A 14,749-nucleotide genomic window follows, 5' to 3' on the forward strand; every position below is an offset into this window, starting at 1 on the left:
AGGAATCTCTGTGTCTCCTTGCTTTTTATCTACTCTTTCCATATAGCAAAAAGATTCTACACCAAAAGAAATAAAGTTCAAATACAGACCCTTCCCAGAAGTACTTGCATTTCCCCATTTTAGGGCTGCTATCAGTCCAGCTGATGAGATGAGTTCTCTCTTGCACTCTACCTATCAGCCCACCCCCTCCTCACCCCCCAGACTCAATACATCCCAGTTTTCAAAGGAAAGAATCTTACATGTGAAGACCTTCCAGGATATGAAACCTGGGCAGAAGGCAAGAACATTGGAGTGTTGATTTGGGCCAATGGAGCAGGGAATAAGGCCCGGATCCGACCAAGTGGCTGAGGACAGAAAGACCATCAGAATAAGGGGGAAAAGCCAGCATAACAGAACATGTAACACAAAGAAATCAATCTTTTCCCAGTCCAGCAAAGGAAGAAAAGAGAATAGACACCTAGACACCCCGGCTACAATGCTGCTTCCCAGCCTGGATTTCTCTGAACTCTGCCCTTCCCGACACCTCAGCAGGTCTGAGCACCCAGCGCCCGCTGCGCACCCCTTTCCCGACACCTCAGCAGGTCTGAGCACCCAGCCCCCGCCATGCACCCCTTTCCCGACACCTCAGCAGGTCTGAGCACCCAGCCCCTGCTGCGCACCCCCCACGGTAGCTTTTCTTACCTGGGTACTTGCTGCCATCCGCTCATGTTCTGCCAGTCGTGCAGCTACCAACTGGATCAGTTCCTCCATGGTCAGGCCTGCCATGGTGGTACGCGCTGTCTTGATTTGCTGAAGAATATTGGTCATTTGTGCCCTAAGAAGAAACATGTTGAGAAAGACTCTGTACTATACTCATGAGGAATATCCATGGAACTGCCATATTTTAAATAATATAATTTTTTAAAATAATATAATAGTTTATTTTTACATCTATTTCCATCTCAGTTATAATCCCCATGGGCTTCTCATCACCAAATCGCCCGTGTGCCATTACCATAGTTCAAATGAGTATCTTTTTAAATCAATCTTAAAAGATACTTACTTATTGCATTGTGGGAACCGTGTCAGCAGCTTCTCCAGGATCTTCTCTAGTTTGTCTACTGGTTGGGGCCGGGGAGTTTCAGTAGAAGCCTTAACACCGCCCAAGCCTGGGGGAGGCGGGATGGAGGCGGCAGGGGGCATGTGTGGACCATGGGGGCCGACAAGGGAACCCAAGCCAGGGCTACTTCTCCCATGGGAGCCAGGAAGGGGTGGGGAAGGTTGGTTGGGCTGGGAAAGGGCAGGGTTCAGGATTGGGAAAGACAAGGAACGGGGATCTGCACTGGGCATAACCATGGGCATTGTGACCTGCCCAATGGAGAAGGGCATCCGAGGAGCCAGAGAGGGACTGGGTTGAAACACCTGAAGCATGAAGTCTGTCTGCAGAAGAGAAGAGATGGAGGACACAAGAAAGAGAGAAAACGAAAGTTTAGGAAATTGGAGCAGGAATCAATGAGTAACGTTTGCACCAAGTATACAATATCATCATACAAAGAAGGGAAAGACCAGGCTCTTGCCACCACCACAGAAAGGAAGATTCCCCAGAGGCAGCACCTACCTCTGATGGGGGTGGAGGCAAAGTAGGAGTAGGGATTTGAGGGAGGCTGCTCAATTTGGCTCCATTCCTCACGAGCTGAATATGACTGTTAAATTGGTCCTAAAACGGAGTGAAAGGAAAGGATTACCCTTCACTGCTGAGCTGAATGAGCCTCTCTAGAAAGAGAGTACCACCTAGTATCAGAAACAAGGGGAGTAGGACAGGCCCTAAGTGACAATGTAAAAGATTCCTCCTGTCACCACAATTGTTTAAACACAAATCAATTCTGACTCAATGATCACTTAGCACCCCACTTACCCGAACATTCTTTTTCATTATCCGAACCCCATTCAGTCTTGTCTCCCACTCCTGTTTTGAGCGAATGGTCTCCAGTGTTGGGGGAGTTGACCTTTTAAGAAATAAAAAGAATTAAAGAAAGCCTAATTTCTAACTCTCTGAGGTAGCAGGCCAGTAGCTGGCTAGTGAATCTGGACATAAGAGTTGAGAGCAGGTCCAGAAGGCCAAGGTTCTAAGTGTTGCTTCTCTTTAATTCCAGCAACTTTTAAGCCAAGTACTGGAGAAAAAGGACCAACCACAGAGAGGGTTCTTATCTGTCTACAAATACCATATGAGTCCTCCAGACACGTTGCAGAAAAGGAGAAATGACTACATAAAAAACAAATCTTCTAACATATTTGTTATGCTTTGACACATAAATGACACTGCTTATCCATATACGTGAAAACAACAAAACTGTAAAAGGGAAGAGTCAGAGTGAGGAAATTTAGAATATATGAGGAGAATTCACTGAACAATTGCACAGAGATGTCCCCAAAACTTCTGTGAAGATAAAGTGCCAGATTTAAAAACCTAAACTAAAACAAACAAAAACCCCACAAAACTGCAAGACCATAAAAACTCTAGAATGGAAGTATACTTACTTAAGGTAAGTAAGGTGAAGCTCTGCCTCTTTTTCTGCTTCTTCTAATTTCAATACCAGCAATTCTTTCCGACTCTCTAGTGATAGGATCTAAGGAAACCACACACATACACAAATACTTTAATTTTACACACATGGAGCAACCCATAGATAAATGTTCAGTGGCTATTTGGTATGATATTCGTATGGCTTAGCTGTATCCGAAACCAAAAGTATGTATCATTTGGAAGCCCAAAACCAAGGCCTTCAATATATCAGTTCTTCTCACCTCTGCCTTCCAGGCCCGCTCTGTCTCTTCCATAATGTTTCTATTTATTTCACCATCCTGATTCTTGAGTCTATCCAGTTCCATTTCCCACACTTCTCTGTAAGATAAGAAATGAAGAACAAATCTAAGGGGAGACAGGAAAGTTTGGTAAGGGACACCAAGACAAACGTAAAGCCCCAAATCGGCCTGCCAGTGTGTAATGGGAAGTCTTACTCTAAGTGCTTAGACACAGACAATGTTTAAAATCATCTGTAATTGCATTAAGACCAATATTTAAAAGTAAAAATGTTTACATCTTCATTTGCTAAAATAAGGTCACCTATGGCAGGAAAAAGAGTGTATTTAAGATCAAAACCTACTAAAGGTAAAATGTTCTTTCTGTGTTGAGGGAGAGTTCAGAATCATTATGGAATTCCATTTATTTCCCAAGTTCTCGTTTAATGCGGGGACTGAAGAATGCAGGACCAAACATGGAGCCCATTTAATACTTGGCTCTACAGTAGCTGTCACCAATTCATCACTAAGCATACAGCTTACTGGCTTACAGATTTTCACATTTCCTAGCTGTAGTAAACAAGCTTCAAAAGGAAAAAGTGTTCATAACTCAGGACTTATTCTCATCTGTACTCTTTTTTTTTGAGATTTATTTATTTATGCACACAGAACTGGGGTACAGGTCAGAGGTGTGGGCGGTGAGAGGACTCAGCAGAGACAGAGGAAGAAGCAGAACAGGCAGATCGACTAAGTACACTGCTGAAGGGAGCAGCGGACGAGACAGGAGAGGTCTGCTGCACCATGTGGGTCAGCTCCCTGGCCGGGGACAGAACTCGTGCTGCAGTGGCTGCTATAGCTTCATAATGCTGTGCTTTAACCCACTGTGCCACCTGGAGGGTCCTGTACTCTCCATTCTTATGCCCCATCCTGGTCCTATCCTTGGACTGTAATGTGCACACACTCAGAACTGGGTCCCAGCTTGCCCAGTACTGGCAGATTCCCCGTGATGTGAGTCAGTCACCCACCTAAGGATTAAAGATGTCAATAAGGCCCTCCCTGGTGGCACAGCGGGTGAAAGCACAGCACTGAGAAACTAAAGCCACTTCTGCATGAGTTCAATTCCCGCCTGCCCCGGAGGTGACCACATGGCATGGCAGACCTCTCCTGACCTGCCCGATGCTCCATCTGCCTGTTCTGCTCCCCACTCTGTCTCTGGTGAAGCCTTTCACCGCCCCAAGCCTCTGGCCTATACCCCAGTTCTGTATGCACAAATAAATAAATCTTTAAAAAAAAAAAAAAAGATGTCAATAAAAGAACAGAACCAGCATTTCCTTGTATTAGACCTGATAAGAGCGGAAAGCAGCATGATTATCCCCAGATCAGTGGGCAGAAGAATATGAAAATGTTTAACTTCTTTTCACTAGATTTTTTTTTCAATATAAAAAGAAGAAGAAAAGGTTAGGAAGAGGCCTCCCTGGTGATGCAGGGGTTAAAGTCTCAGCACTATGAAGCTATAGCCAGCCACTGCAGCATCAGTTCGATCCCCAACCTGGGAGCTGACTCACATGGTCCAGCAGACCTCTCCTGTCTCGCCCACTGCTCCCCGCAGCAGTGTATTTCAGTAGATCCACCTGTTCTGCTCCCCATTCTGTCTGGGGTAAAACACCTCTGGACTATACCTGTTCTTATATGCATAAATAAAAACAAATCTTAAAAATAAAAGGCTGAAAGATTTATATCTTAAGATAGATATTCCCACTTTTCTTCAGTGAAAGAAACAACCGTATTGTTTTCTCTCAGTAACTTTACACATATCTGAAAAGGAATGATTCACTTTACAAAGCCTTTAAGGTTCCTTCTTTCATTTCATCCAGTTCTCCATATATCACTGTTCTCTAGTTCACAAAGTACAGGTGTGTGTATGCATGTGACATGCACATGCAGTGATTCACTAACATTAGTCTATTTGAGTAACAGAAATGATGAGGTGGGCATTTCTTCAATAATCTATATGTGCTGTCTTCTTCCTGCCAGAGAAAGAAGTCTCAAGCAGTTTTTTAGACAAAGTTTTCTAGTTACAATACATATTTCTCAAGTTAAAAAATATTTGAGGAGTCAGAATCCTCTTACCGTAAGAATATGTTGTATAGCCATATGGACTTAATCAATAATCCATTTAGCCTATAAAGTCTTTTCCTGACACTGGCATAATTATGAGAAAACATAACAGATGCCTTCTGTAATCAATGCTATTCCTTAAGATTGTGGATGCTTACTATTTCTAACTTTCTGAAACATAGTTGTCAACTACAGATATAAATTATATTCGAAAAGGTCTCTAACCATGTTTATACAAGACAGGCCATATATTTTTACATAAAGAAATCTTTTTTCCTTTGATCACAGTTATCTCAATGGTATATAATAAGACTCAGGAACTACTTACAATCACAAGAAAAATGGCTAAGGAATTCTTAAATAATCATAAAAATGCTAGGCCTTATCAAATGCAAATTAACCTTTAACATATATCTCATATATCACTACATTAAAGAGTATTAGCTGTAATCATGCTGGAAAAAAAGGTCAGTTCTCCATAGTAAATGGCAAAAAAATCCTTGACAGAACAGAAAGCACTAAGGATACTTTAACTTTTTCAAATGCTTCAAATTAATAAATCCTATCAGATTGTATCTGTCTGATTTGTTTTATGTCCCAATATTCTTGCTTAATTAAAAAACTGAATTTTGTTTTTGATCATGTAAATACAAATCACAAAAAGTTTAGAAGAAACAAACCAAAAAGTGTTCAATATACAGGTCCTAATTCTTCTACTTGCTGCTTATATTGATTTTGGTCAAGTTACTTAATTGTTCTAGGCTTCAATCTCTTCACCTGAAAAGTGAGCAGGACCTATGTCATGGAGCTGACGGGAAAGTTTACTGAGAAAACGCATATATGGAATTTAATATAGTGCTTAGAACAGGGAAGGCATCCAAAATTTATTCGATTTCCTATAGTTGTACTATTAAAAAAAATCACTATTATGCTTATAGACTTTTAAAATAAATACTTATATAGGTAGGAGAGTGTAAGTAACATCCAAATTCATTATATATACTTTTGAACAGAAACTAGTTTTCTCCTTACTTTTTCAATGTAATGTATTTTTCTAGATCATTAGGTAGTCTTCAGAAAGGTGACTTTTATTTATTTATTTTTTAAAAGCGTATTAGCCTTATTCAACCATTCATGAATCAGGCAGTATCCAATGCAGAAGTTAGAAAGGAGCTAGACAAAATGGAAGATCTTTGATTGACAGCACTAGGTAAGAACAAGGGAGTCAGACTAACCAAAACACTGGTTGGTTATTTGCAGTTACTTTCCTTTTGGGGATGGCTGCTTCAATTAAGTCAACTACCTAACTAGAGCTGAACCCTGATTCCAGATGGTTTAAGAATCCATTGCTAGGAGACCTGAAACTGTAAGTTAAGTTTCAGTTGGTGCTGTGGCATTAGCATAAGGAACTCTATTCGGGGGTGTTACCTTGTTTTTTGTTGTGTTGTTGGTTTTTATTTATTTATTTATTTATGCTTACAGAAGTAGGGTACAGAGCAGAGTTGTGGTAGGTGACAAGATTCACCAGAGACAGAGTGGGACACAGAACAGGCAGATGTACTGAAATACACTGCTGAGGGGAGTAGCGGGAGAGTCAGGAGAGGTATGTCACACCACGCTGGTCAGCCTCCTGATGGGGGAAACTCGCACTGTAATGTGAGTTTCATAATGCAGAGCTTTAGCCCCATGTGCCACCAGGGAGAGCCTACCTTGTATTTTAATGGTAATTAATAGTATTTGAAACCATCACAAAATTATTTAAGAACAAGTTCGCTGTCTTCCTTCACCCCTTCAAATTCATGTTTAAACTACTGAGAAACAAATGTGATTTAAAAATAACTATTCATTGTACATGAATGACATTATCTAAGTTTCTCTTAAATTATTTTCAATTTCACAATTACAAATAAAATTAGAATGAGCATCTATCTGTGCATATGTACAAAGCATAAGTTGTTGGGCCCTCCCTGGTGGTGCAGCGAGTTAAAACACAGCACTAAGAAGCTTAAGACACCTCAGCATGAGTTCAATCCCCGCTCCGGAGGTGACCCACATGGCATGGCAGACCTCTCCTGACCCACCCACTGCTCCCCTCAGCAGTGTATTTTGTCAGTCTGCTTGATCTGCTCCCCACTCTGTCTCTCACCACCCCTACACCTCTGGCCTGTACCCCAGTTCTGTATGCATAAATAAATCTTTAAAAAAAAAAAGCATTAAGCTGTTAACAAAAGTAGTATGTATTTGAGAAGTAAAGAGCACAGTCTCTGGAGTCAAGCTAAGCTCTGATTTCAAATCCAGACTGTTATTCTACTCAACCTTTGGCAAATTACTTAACTTTGCTGTGCCTTGTTTTCCTAAAGTAAAATGGGGATAATAAAAGAAGCTACCTCACATAGAGCCATTATACACATTAAATAACACTCAGATATTCTGGTATATACCAAGAACTTAATAAAGTTAGTTTTCATCCAGATGTTAGAACATTTTCCCTCACAGAAACTAAAATATATGAATATACTTTTTCATCACAAGTGATAGTGGAAGTCAGGTGATTTTTAATGGAGAGAAGCAGATGTTTTGTGTTTTGTGAAATACTCTCAACAGTAAAAGACAAACTAAAAATTATGATGTGGAGCTCTCAGTTAACATATCTTCCTTTCAGAATATATTGTATTCTAGCTGAGCAAAAGAAAATAAAGCAAACAAACCAAAAACTATTGCATGAATTAATATATAGGAGTTTTCTGTTCTGAATTTGGGATTGGTTATGGAATCTTTTTTTTTTTTCCTTAACTGAAGCAAATATAAACCAGAGCAGACAAAATGAGATCAGAAAAAATTTACTCTCAGACAAACTGCAAACTTCTAAGACTAAAATTCTTCCTTGACTCAATTCAACAAAATCTATGCTAGGCACTCTGCTAAAAAAAAAAAAAAAAAAAATCTTTTTAGTAGCTATAAAGAAATCTAGTTCCTACACAGGAAATTCTAGTAGTTTACCAGGTGAACAAAATGAATGAAGAAATTCTGGCAGATAAAATAACGTGTAACAAGCTAAGAAAGTGGTCTGGATAGTAGCAGGCAGTGGTTATAAAAGTCTAAAAACGTGTAACAGCTCATCTAGTGTCACCAGATAAGCGAATCACAGCACAGAAAATAATAACAGAAGTCTGAAGTATGGAAGAAATATTCTGAAACAGCAGTTTGTTAAACATAGTCCACAGTCCCCAAGTATCTTTGAGGGCCTGGAGTATGAGGCAAAAACTAATTTCAGAATAACACTAAAATTATTTGCAAAACCCACTCTGCTTCTTTCATGAATCTACAATGGGCTTCTCCAGAGGCTGCATGACACTGACAACATCACTACTCTCTCTGATGGCTAAGGGCAGATAGGAAGTCTTCACTCAGTGTCATCCACAGGTTCTTGGAAATTGCAGCTTTAAGTAAAACAAATGGTATTGGTACCAGGTCCTCAAGGAATGTCATTTTGTTCAAAATCAACCAGGATTATTTTTCTGATTAACACTGTAATGAAACCTTATTCTAGACCTGCTATATCTGCTTCTGTATTCTCCTGCTTTCCTAAATTAGTGGGCTTAGGATATGATTTATGCTCTCGATTTTCCCTCTTGGCACTTCTACTGTGTACTTCCTAGATACTTGTAATTACCCTTGTGATAATTTCTATAAATTCACTATTGTCCCATAAAACATTACTGCAAAATTTCAATCTAAGTAGAAATAAGTACTTTTTATTTAGTTTTGCAGTAAAACTTTTAAATTTTTTCTCAATTTCAAGCTATTTCTAAATTAGATTTTTTTCTAAAAAAAGAAAATTTACTTATAATTTTCTTATATTTAAGAATACATTATTGGCTCAAAAAAGGGGGGTGACTAGAAAACTCATTTTCTCAATCCAAAGCTGCAATACATACATTTAAAAGTACTAAAAAAAGATGCAACTGACCTAGAGTTAGCTAACTCAAGGAAATAATTTAATCCAAAGAAATCGGGTAGAACTGTAAAAAGAAATCAAAGTATAACAAGTCACTTTCTCTTGATTTTATAGATATTAATAACTCTCTCTTAAGCAACAGAATATTTTCTAGTTATATTGTGACAGTTAAAATTGTCGTGAAATTCTTTTCTTTTTTAAAAGGAATTGAATATTTTAAATGGAAGTGTAATAAATTATTCAAATCTCTTAAAGCTTTTCAAACCAGAAATGTGAAAGCCAGGGTAAGTTACTATAATACATTCACTTAAGCAACAACCTCATACAGCTGATAATAGCCACATGTCTGCAGGATGCAAAGTGTGTAAAATAAATCATGGCAGTGCCGATTTCTAATCATATAGTAATTAATAAAGTTAAATATGCTACAAATCTGAAGATTTAGTTAAGATCTCATCTATGGACTTTACAAATGGATGAATATGTAGAAGAGGCTACACCTGCTAATTTGGTGTATATGCTTCTCTAACTGACAACAATGATCGTCAAAGATGATACAAAATGAACTGTTAGCAAAAAACACAAGAATTGTTCGTGTAATCCAAGTTCAACCTCATGGTTTATTGCATAACAACTGTATTGACATTTATACTGTGCTTATAGCATGAAAACCATAATGGGTAAAAATAATAGCACCAAATTATACGAGTAATCATCACTGAATCCTTTACACCAAACACTTGGCAGTTGGAGTGGAGGGGCAGTTTTACATAAGGAATCCATGAAGAAGTCATAAAAACTGTAACTTTTATAAAATCTTAAGACCATTAAACACATATCTTTTCACTATTCTTTTTAATGAAATGCACATGCAAGTACAATGGCTGTCTCAAGGAAAAGCACTTGTGAGAATGTTTGAGTGGTGAACTAAAGTAACTTTTTGCATATAACATTGAGAATAACTGATAAGCTGTGGTTATTTTGAACTTGAGCATTTAGCAAATATGTTCTTGGAATTAGTAGTACTATTATATCTTTAAAAAACTGACTTATTGCCAACATAAAATTCAAACTTTCAAGCAAAAATTAGAGTAACTGAAAATATTTATCCACCATTGGGAGCTTAACGGCTTCCCATTATTTTAGGACTATTCTGATGAGATCAACAGTGATAGACTTTAAATATTGTGTAATAAAACATCAACATTTGGAAGCTCTACATATCTCTAAAGTATAGTTTACAAATTATTAATGCATTGTGTCACCAAATCAAATGTGGGAACCACATGGAAACCACTTGGAACCCCATAGATTATTTTAAGCTTCAGACATTTAGATTCAACAGATAGAGAGGAAAAGCCTTCTCAGAGTTTCCCTTAACTACAGCAGCAACTTCTGGGAATAAAGAATATCATAAATTCCTTTTCAGGGAAATATGCTCCCCAAAGAAAAAATTCAATTAAAACCTAACCTAAATCCTTTCTCCAGGAGTTTTATGGACTTGAAAAGAAAGACAAATGTCATTCAAACCTGTACAGATAACTATTTTCACAAACTTTTAACCTCCTGTTTGTTCTCCTAAAAACCCATTATTCTAAGAGCCCCATAAGTACCCTTTCTCTTCCGTTCTAAGAAGCCATTTGCTTTTTCCTAAGTATTTTTCTCCCCCCCAACCTACTTAGATAGAAGTTCAAATTTTACCCATTCCTTTGAGTTACTCATCATTGAATTTACACATATATATGCACATTATAAAGTCTTTTTCCTTTCAATTAACCTGACTCTTGTCAGTTTAATTCATAGTTGTCAGATATTGAACCTAATATGGTAGAGCAAAAAGTTTTTCTTACCCTAACCAACAAAATGAAAAGATCCATTCATGGTGAAGAATATTTGAAGAGGTATGAACCAATCAAGCACGGTATTGTAAATGAACATTATTTCAATAAAGATAAAAATATCTATTCAAAGTAAAAGATAAGCCAATGGATTTTATTTTACTTTTTTTTTTTTTTTTTTTTTTTTAAGATTTCTTTTATGTCTACATCAAGGTCAGAGGTCCTTGATGTGTAGGTCAGAGGTCCAGGGGTAAGAGGCTTCACCAGAGACAGAGTGGGGAATAGAACAGGAAGACTGACTGAAATACACTGCTAAGGGGAGCAGTGGGCAAGACAGGAGAGGTCTGCTGTGCCATGTGGGCCAGCTCCCAGGCTGGGGGATCGAACTCATGCTGCAGTGGCTGAGGACAGCTTGATAGTGCTAAGACTTCAATCCCCGAGCCACTCGGGAGGCCCACAGTGGATTTTAATGTAACAATTCACTGAAGTAATTTCAGACCCACATTGCAAATAACACTGAAGAAACTTTCATTTGTAGAATTTTATTAATTCTATTAAAGAAGCATATCCACAAATATCTAAAAGGGCTATTAAAAATACACCTTAATTTTCCAACTATATATATATATGTATATGTAGTTTCCAAATTTTTCTCACATTAATAAAAAAAACATACTGCCATAGATTAAATAGAAAGTCGATAGAATTAAGTTTCTTTCATAAAGAGGCTTACAAAAATGTGAAGTGTATCATTCTAACTAAATTGATTTTTGCTTTGCTTTAGGTAAAGATTTCTTAGGATCTAAAATGTATAAACAACACCAGAAAAAATACAAACTGGACTTCAAAACTCTCAACTCTTGCATTTCAAAAGACAGAAAATGCAAAGGCAAGTTACAGACTGGGAGAAAATAGCTGCAAAACATTTATCTAATAAAATATCTTAGTTCAAAGTGGATTACAAACCTAAATATAAAATGCAAAACTATAAAAATCCTAGAATAGGCAAAATCTTAATTGAACCTGGGTACGGTGATACCCAAAGACATGACTCATGAAAGTAATCACTGAAAGTTAGACTTCATTAAAATTAAAAACTTCTGCTCTTTGAAAGGCAGTATCAACAAAATTAAAAGGCAAGCAAGCTACACAGTGGGATAAAATATTTGTAAAAGACATCTGAGGGAGAACTGTCATCCAAAATATACAAAGAAGTCTTAAAACTCAACAATAGCAACCTGATTAACAAAGGGCCAGAGGCGCCCTTCCTGTGGCGCAAGGGGTTAGAGTGCAGCACTAGGAAGCTGTCCTCAGCCACTGCGGCACCAGGTCCATCCCCAGCCAGGGAGCTGATCCACAGAGTGTGGCAGACCTCTCCTATCTGGCTGTTGCTCCCCTCAATGTATTTCATCCATTTCTGCCCCCTACTCTGTCTCTAGTGAATCCACCATACCTCTGGCCTGTACCCCAGTCCTTATATAAAAAAATAACAAACAAATAAATCTTTTAAAAAAAATAAAATAAAAAGGCCAGAGACCTTAATAATACCCTTCACCTAAGAAGACAGGTATGGCAAATAAAAATATGAAAATGTGGTCTACATCATTTGTCATGAGGAAATTTTAAATTAAAACAATGAGCTATCATTACATACCTACATATTAGGATAGCCAAAATGCAGAACACTGATTACACCAAAGGTTGGTGATGGTAACTCGCACACTGCTTGTGGGAATACAAACAGTATAGCCACTTTGGAAGATAGTTTGGTGGTATCTTACAAAACTACACATAATCCATACTTTTACCATGCAGTTCAACAACTACGCTCTTTGGTATTTACTCAAAGGAATTTAAAACTTATTTAGGTCCACACAAAAACCCCAACATGGATGTTTATAACAGTTTTACTCATAATTGCCAAAACATGGAAGTAACCAATATGTCCTTCAATAGACAAGTAGATCTAAAAAACAAACTGTAGTACATCTAAACAATGGAGGATTTATTTAGCACTAAAAAGAAATGAGCCATCAAAGTTATAAAATGATACTGAGAAACCTCACGTTTATTTCTAAATGAAAGAAGTCAACCTGAAAAGGTAACAAACTATATGAATCCAGTTATGTAATATTTGGAAAAAATTAAAACTATGGAAATAACTTATTTTACTTTTTTTAAGATTTACTTATGAATACAGAACTAGGGTACTAGCCAGAGGTGCAGGGGCGGTGAAAGGATTCACCAGAGACAAAGTGAGGAGCAGAACAGGCAGATCAAAGTACACAAAGTACACTGCTGAGGGGAGCAATAGGCAGGTCAGGAGAAGGTCTGTTACACCATGTGGATTAACTCTGGGACTAGGGATCGAACTCGCACTGCAGTGGCTATGGCTAGCTTGCAGTGCTGTGTCCTAGCCCGCTGCACCACCAGGGAGGGCCCTGGAAATGACTTTAAAAATAAGTGATTGTAGTGAAGTAGGATGGCAAGCAGGCAGGAAGAAGAGATGAATAGGCAGAGCACACAGGACTTTTAGGGCAGTGAACAATACTATGTGCACTATAGTGATGGATACATGTTACTCACTATACATTTGTCCAAGTCCAAAGTAAACGCTAAGGCAAACTCTGGACTTTGGGTAGTTATGACATGTCAGCGAAGGTTCACCTTTGATAAAAATTTACTATTCTGGTAAGTAATACTGATAATGAGGAGACTATGCATATGTGAGGGGAGAGGGCCTAAGGGAAATCTCTGTACCTCCATTAATTGTATTGTAAACCAAAATTGCTCTAAAAAACTGAGGTTTTTACACATACCTTTTCCAGCAACATGGATGGAGCTGGAAAAGATCATGCTTAGTGAGATAAGCCAGAAAGAAAAGGAAAAATACCAGATGGTTTCACTTACAGCAGGAATATAACGGACCAGGGGAGAAAATAATAATAATAATGAACAGCTATATACCAGAGACATTTTATGGGGGTGGAGTGGGGAATGGGATCAAAAACAGTGAGGGGGAGGGAAATGCACTGGACTATGGTGATGGCACAGGGTGATTTGGTGATGAGAAGCCCACAGGGATTACAACTGAGATGGGAAAATCACAAAATGATGTAAAAATAGACATTATTTTTAAACATTAGGGTTTTTAAAAGAGAAATGAATTAATATATAGTTCACATGTAGTACAACATGATAAATGAATCTTCAAAAGCTAGACACAATCTTGAGAAAAGAGAAATGTAATACACGGTGAGAAAGCAAACCAGTATTTACCTGGGAATGTGGAGAAGGAAGAACAGTGATTGAGATGGAATACAGAGAACATTTTAGAATAAAGTGTATGTAATACAGTTGATTGTGGTAGTGTTCACATGTGAAATTAATTCTTTAAACTCATCAAAATTTAACCTATGTGTATTTCATTGCAATCATACTACATATAAATTTTTAAAAAATTAAATCCAAGGGATAAATTTAAGTATCCATAATTAAGAATGAAAATTTCCTAAACACTTTGTCCAATAAAATTACAAATCTTTTTTAAAGATGTATTTATTTATGCATACAGAACTGGGGTACAGTTCTGTATGCAGGGGCGGTGAGAGGGTTCACCAGAGACAGAGTGGGAAGCAGAACAGACAGACTGACGAAATACACTGCTGAGGGGAGCAATGGGTGAGACAGGAGAGGTCTGCTGCACCATGTGGGGTCACCCCCCGGCTGAGCTTCGTAGTGCTGTGCTTTAACCTGTTGTGCCACCAGGGAGGACCCCCAAATTACAAATCTTTCTAATACAACATATTCAGAAGAGATGTAGTTTTTATGATGCATTTTGCCAGTGAATTAAAGTAAAGATGTATGTGATGGGAGAGGACATTTTAAATGGAATTCTAAGGGGCTTCTCTAGTAGCTGAGACTTAAAAGTCTCAGCACTATCAAACTATTGCCAGCCACTGCAGCACGGCGAGAGAGCTGACCCACAGAGTGCAGAAGACCTCTTCCACCTTGGTTGCTGCTACCCTTAGCAGTCAGTCTGCCCGTTCTGCTCCCC

General features: G+C 38.2%; 1 protein-coding gene across 2 annotated transcripts in view; it reads right to left on the reverse strand.

Moving 5' to 3' along the window:
• Positions 1 to 14,749, reverse strand: part of RNF214 (ring finger protein 214) — a 31,553-nt gene that overhangs the window by 1,552 nt on the left and 15,252 nt on the right. For both annotated transcript variants that reach the window (XM_004689225.2, XM_004689224.1), the window contains exons 6-12: positions 2,785 to 2,881; positions 2,518 to 2,606; positions 1,895 to 1,985; positions 1,598 to 1,696; positions 1,043 to 1,419; positions 682 to 814; positions 240 to 344 (exon numbers count right to left, since the gene is read on the reverse strand). In XM_004689225.2, coding sequence (XP_004689282.2) covers positions 240 to 344; positions 682 to 814; positions 1,043 to 1,419; positions 1,598 to 1,696; positions 1,895 to 1,985; positions 2,518 to 2,606; positions 2,785 to 2,881 — 991 coding nt within the window. The remainder of the gene's footprint in view (positions 1 to 239; positions 345 to 681; positions 815 to 1,042; positions 1,420 to 1,597; positions 1,697 to 1,894; positions 1,986 to 2,517; positions 2,607 to 2,784; positions 2,882 to 14,749) is intronic.

Source organism: Condylura cristata, unplaced genomic scaffold (assembly GCF_000260355.1).
Source record: "Condylura cristata isolate star-nosed mole 26May11 unplaced genomic scaffold, ConCri1.0 scaffold00025, whole genome shotgun sequence".
Taxonomy (NCBI): Eukaryota; Metazoa; Chordata; class Mammalia; order Eulipotyphla; family Talpidae; genus Condylura; species Condylura cristata.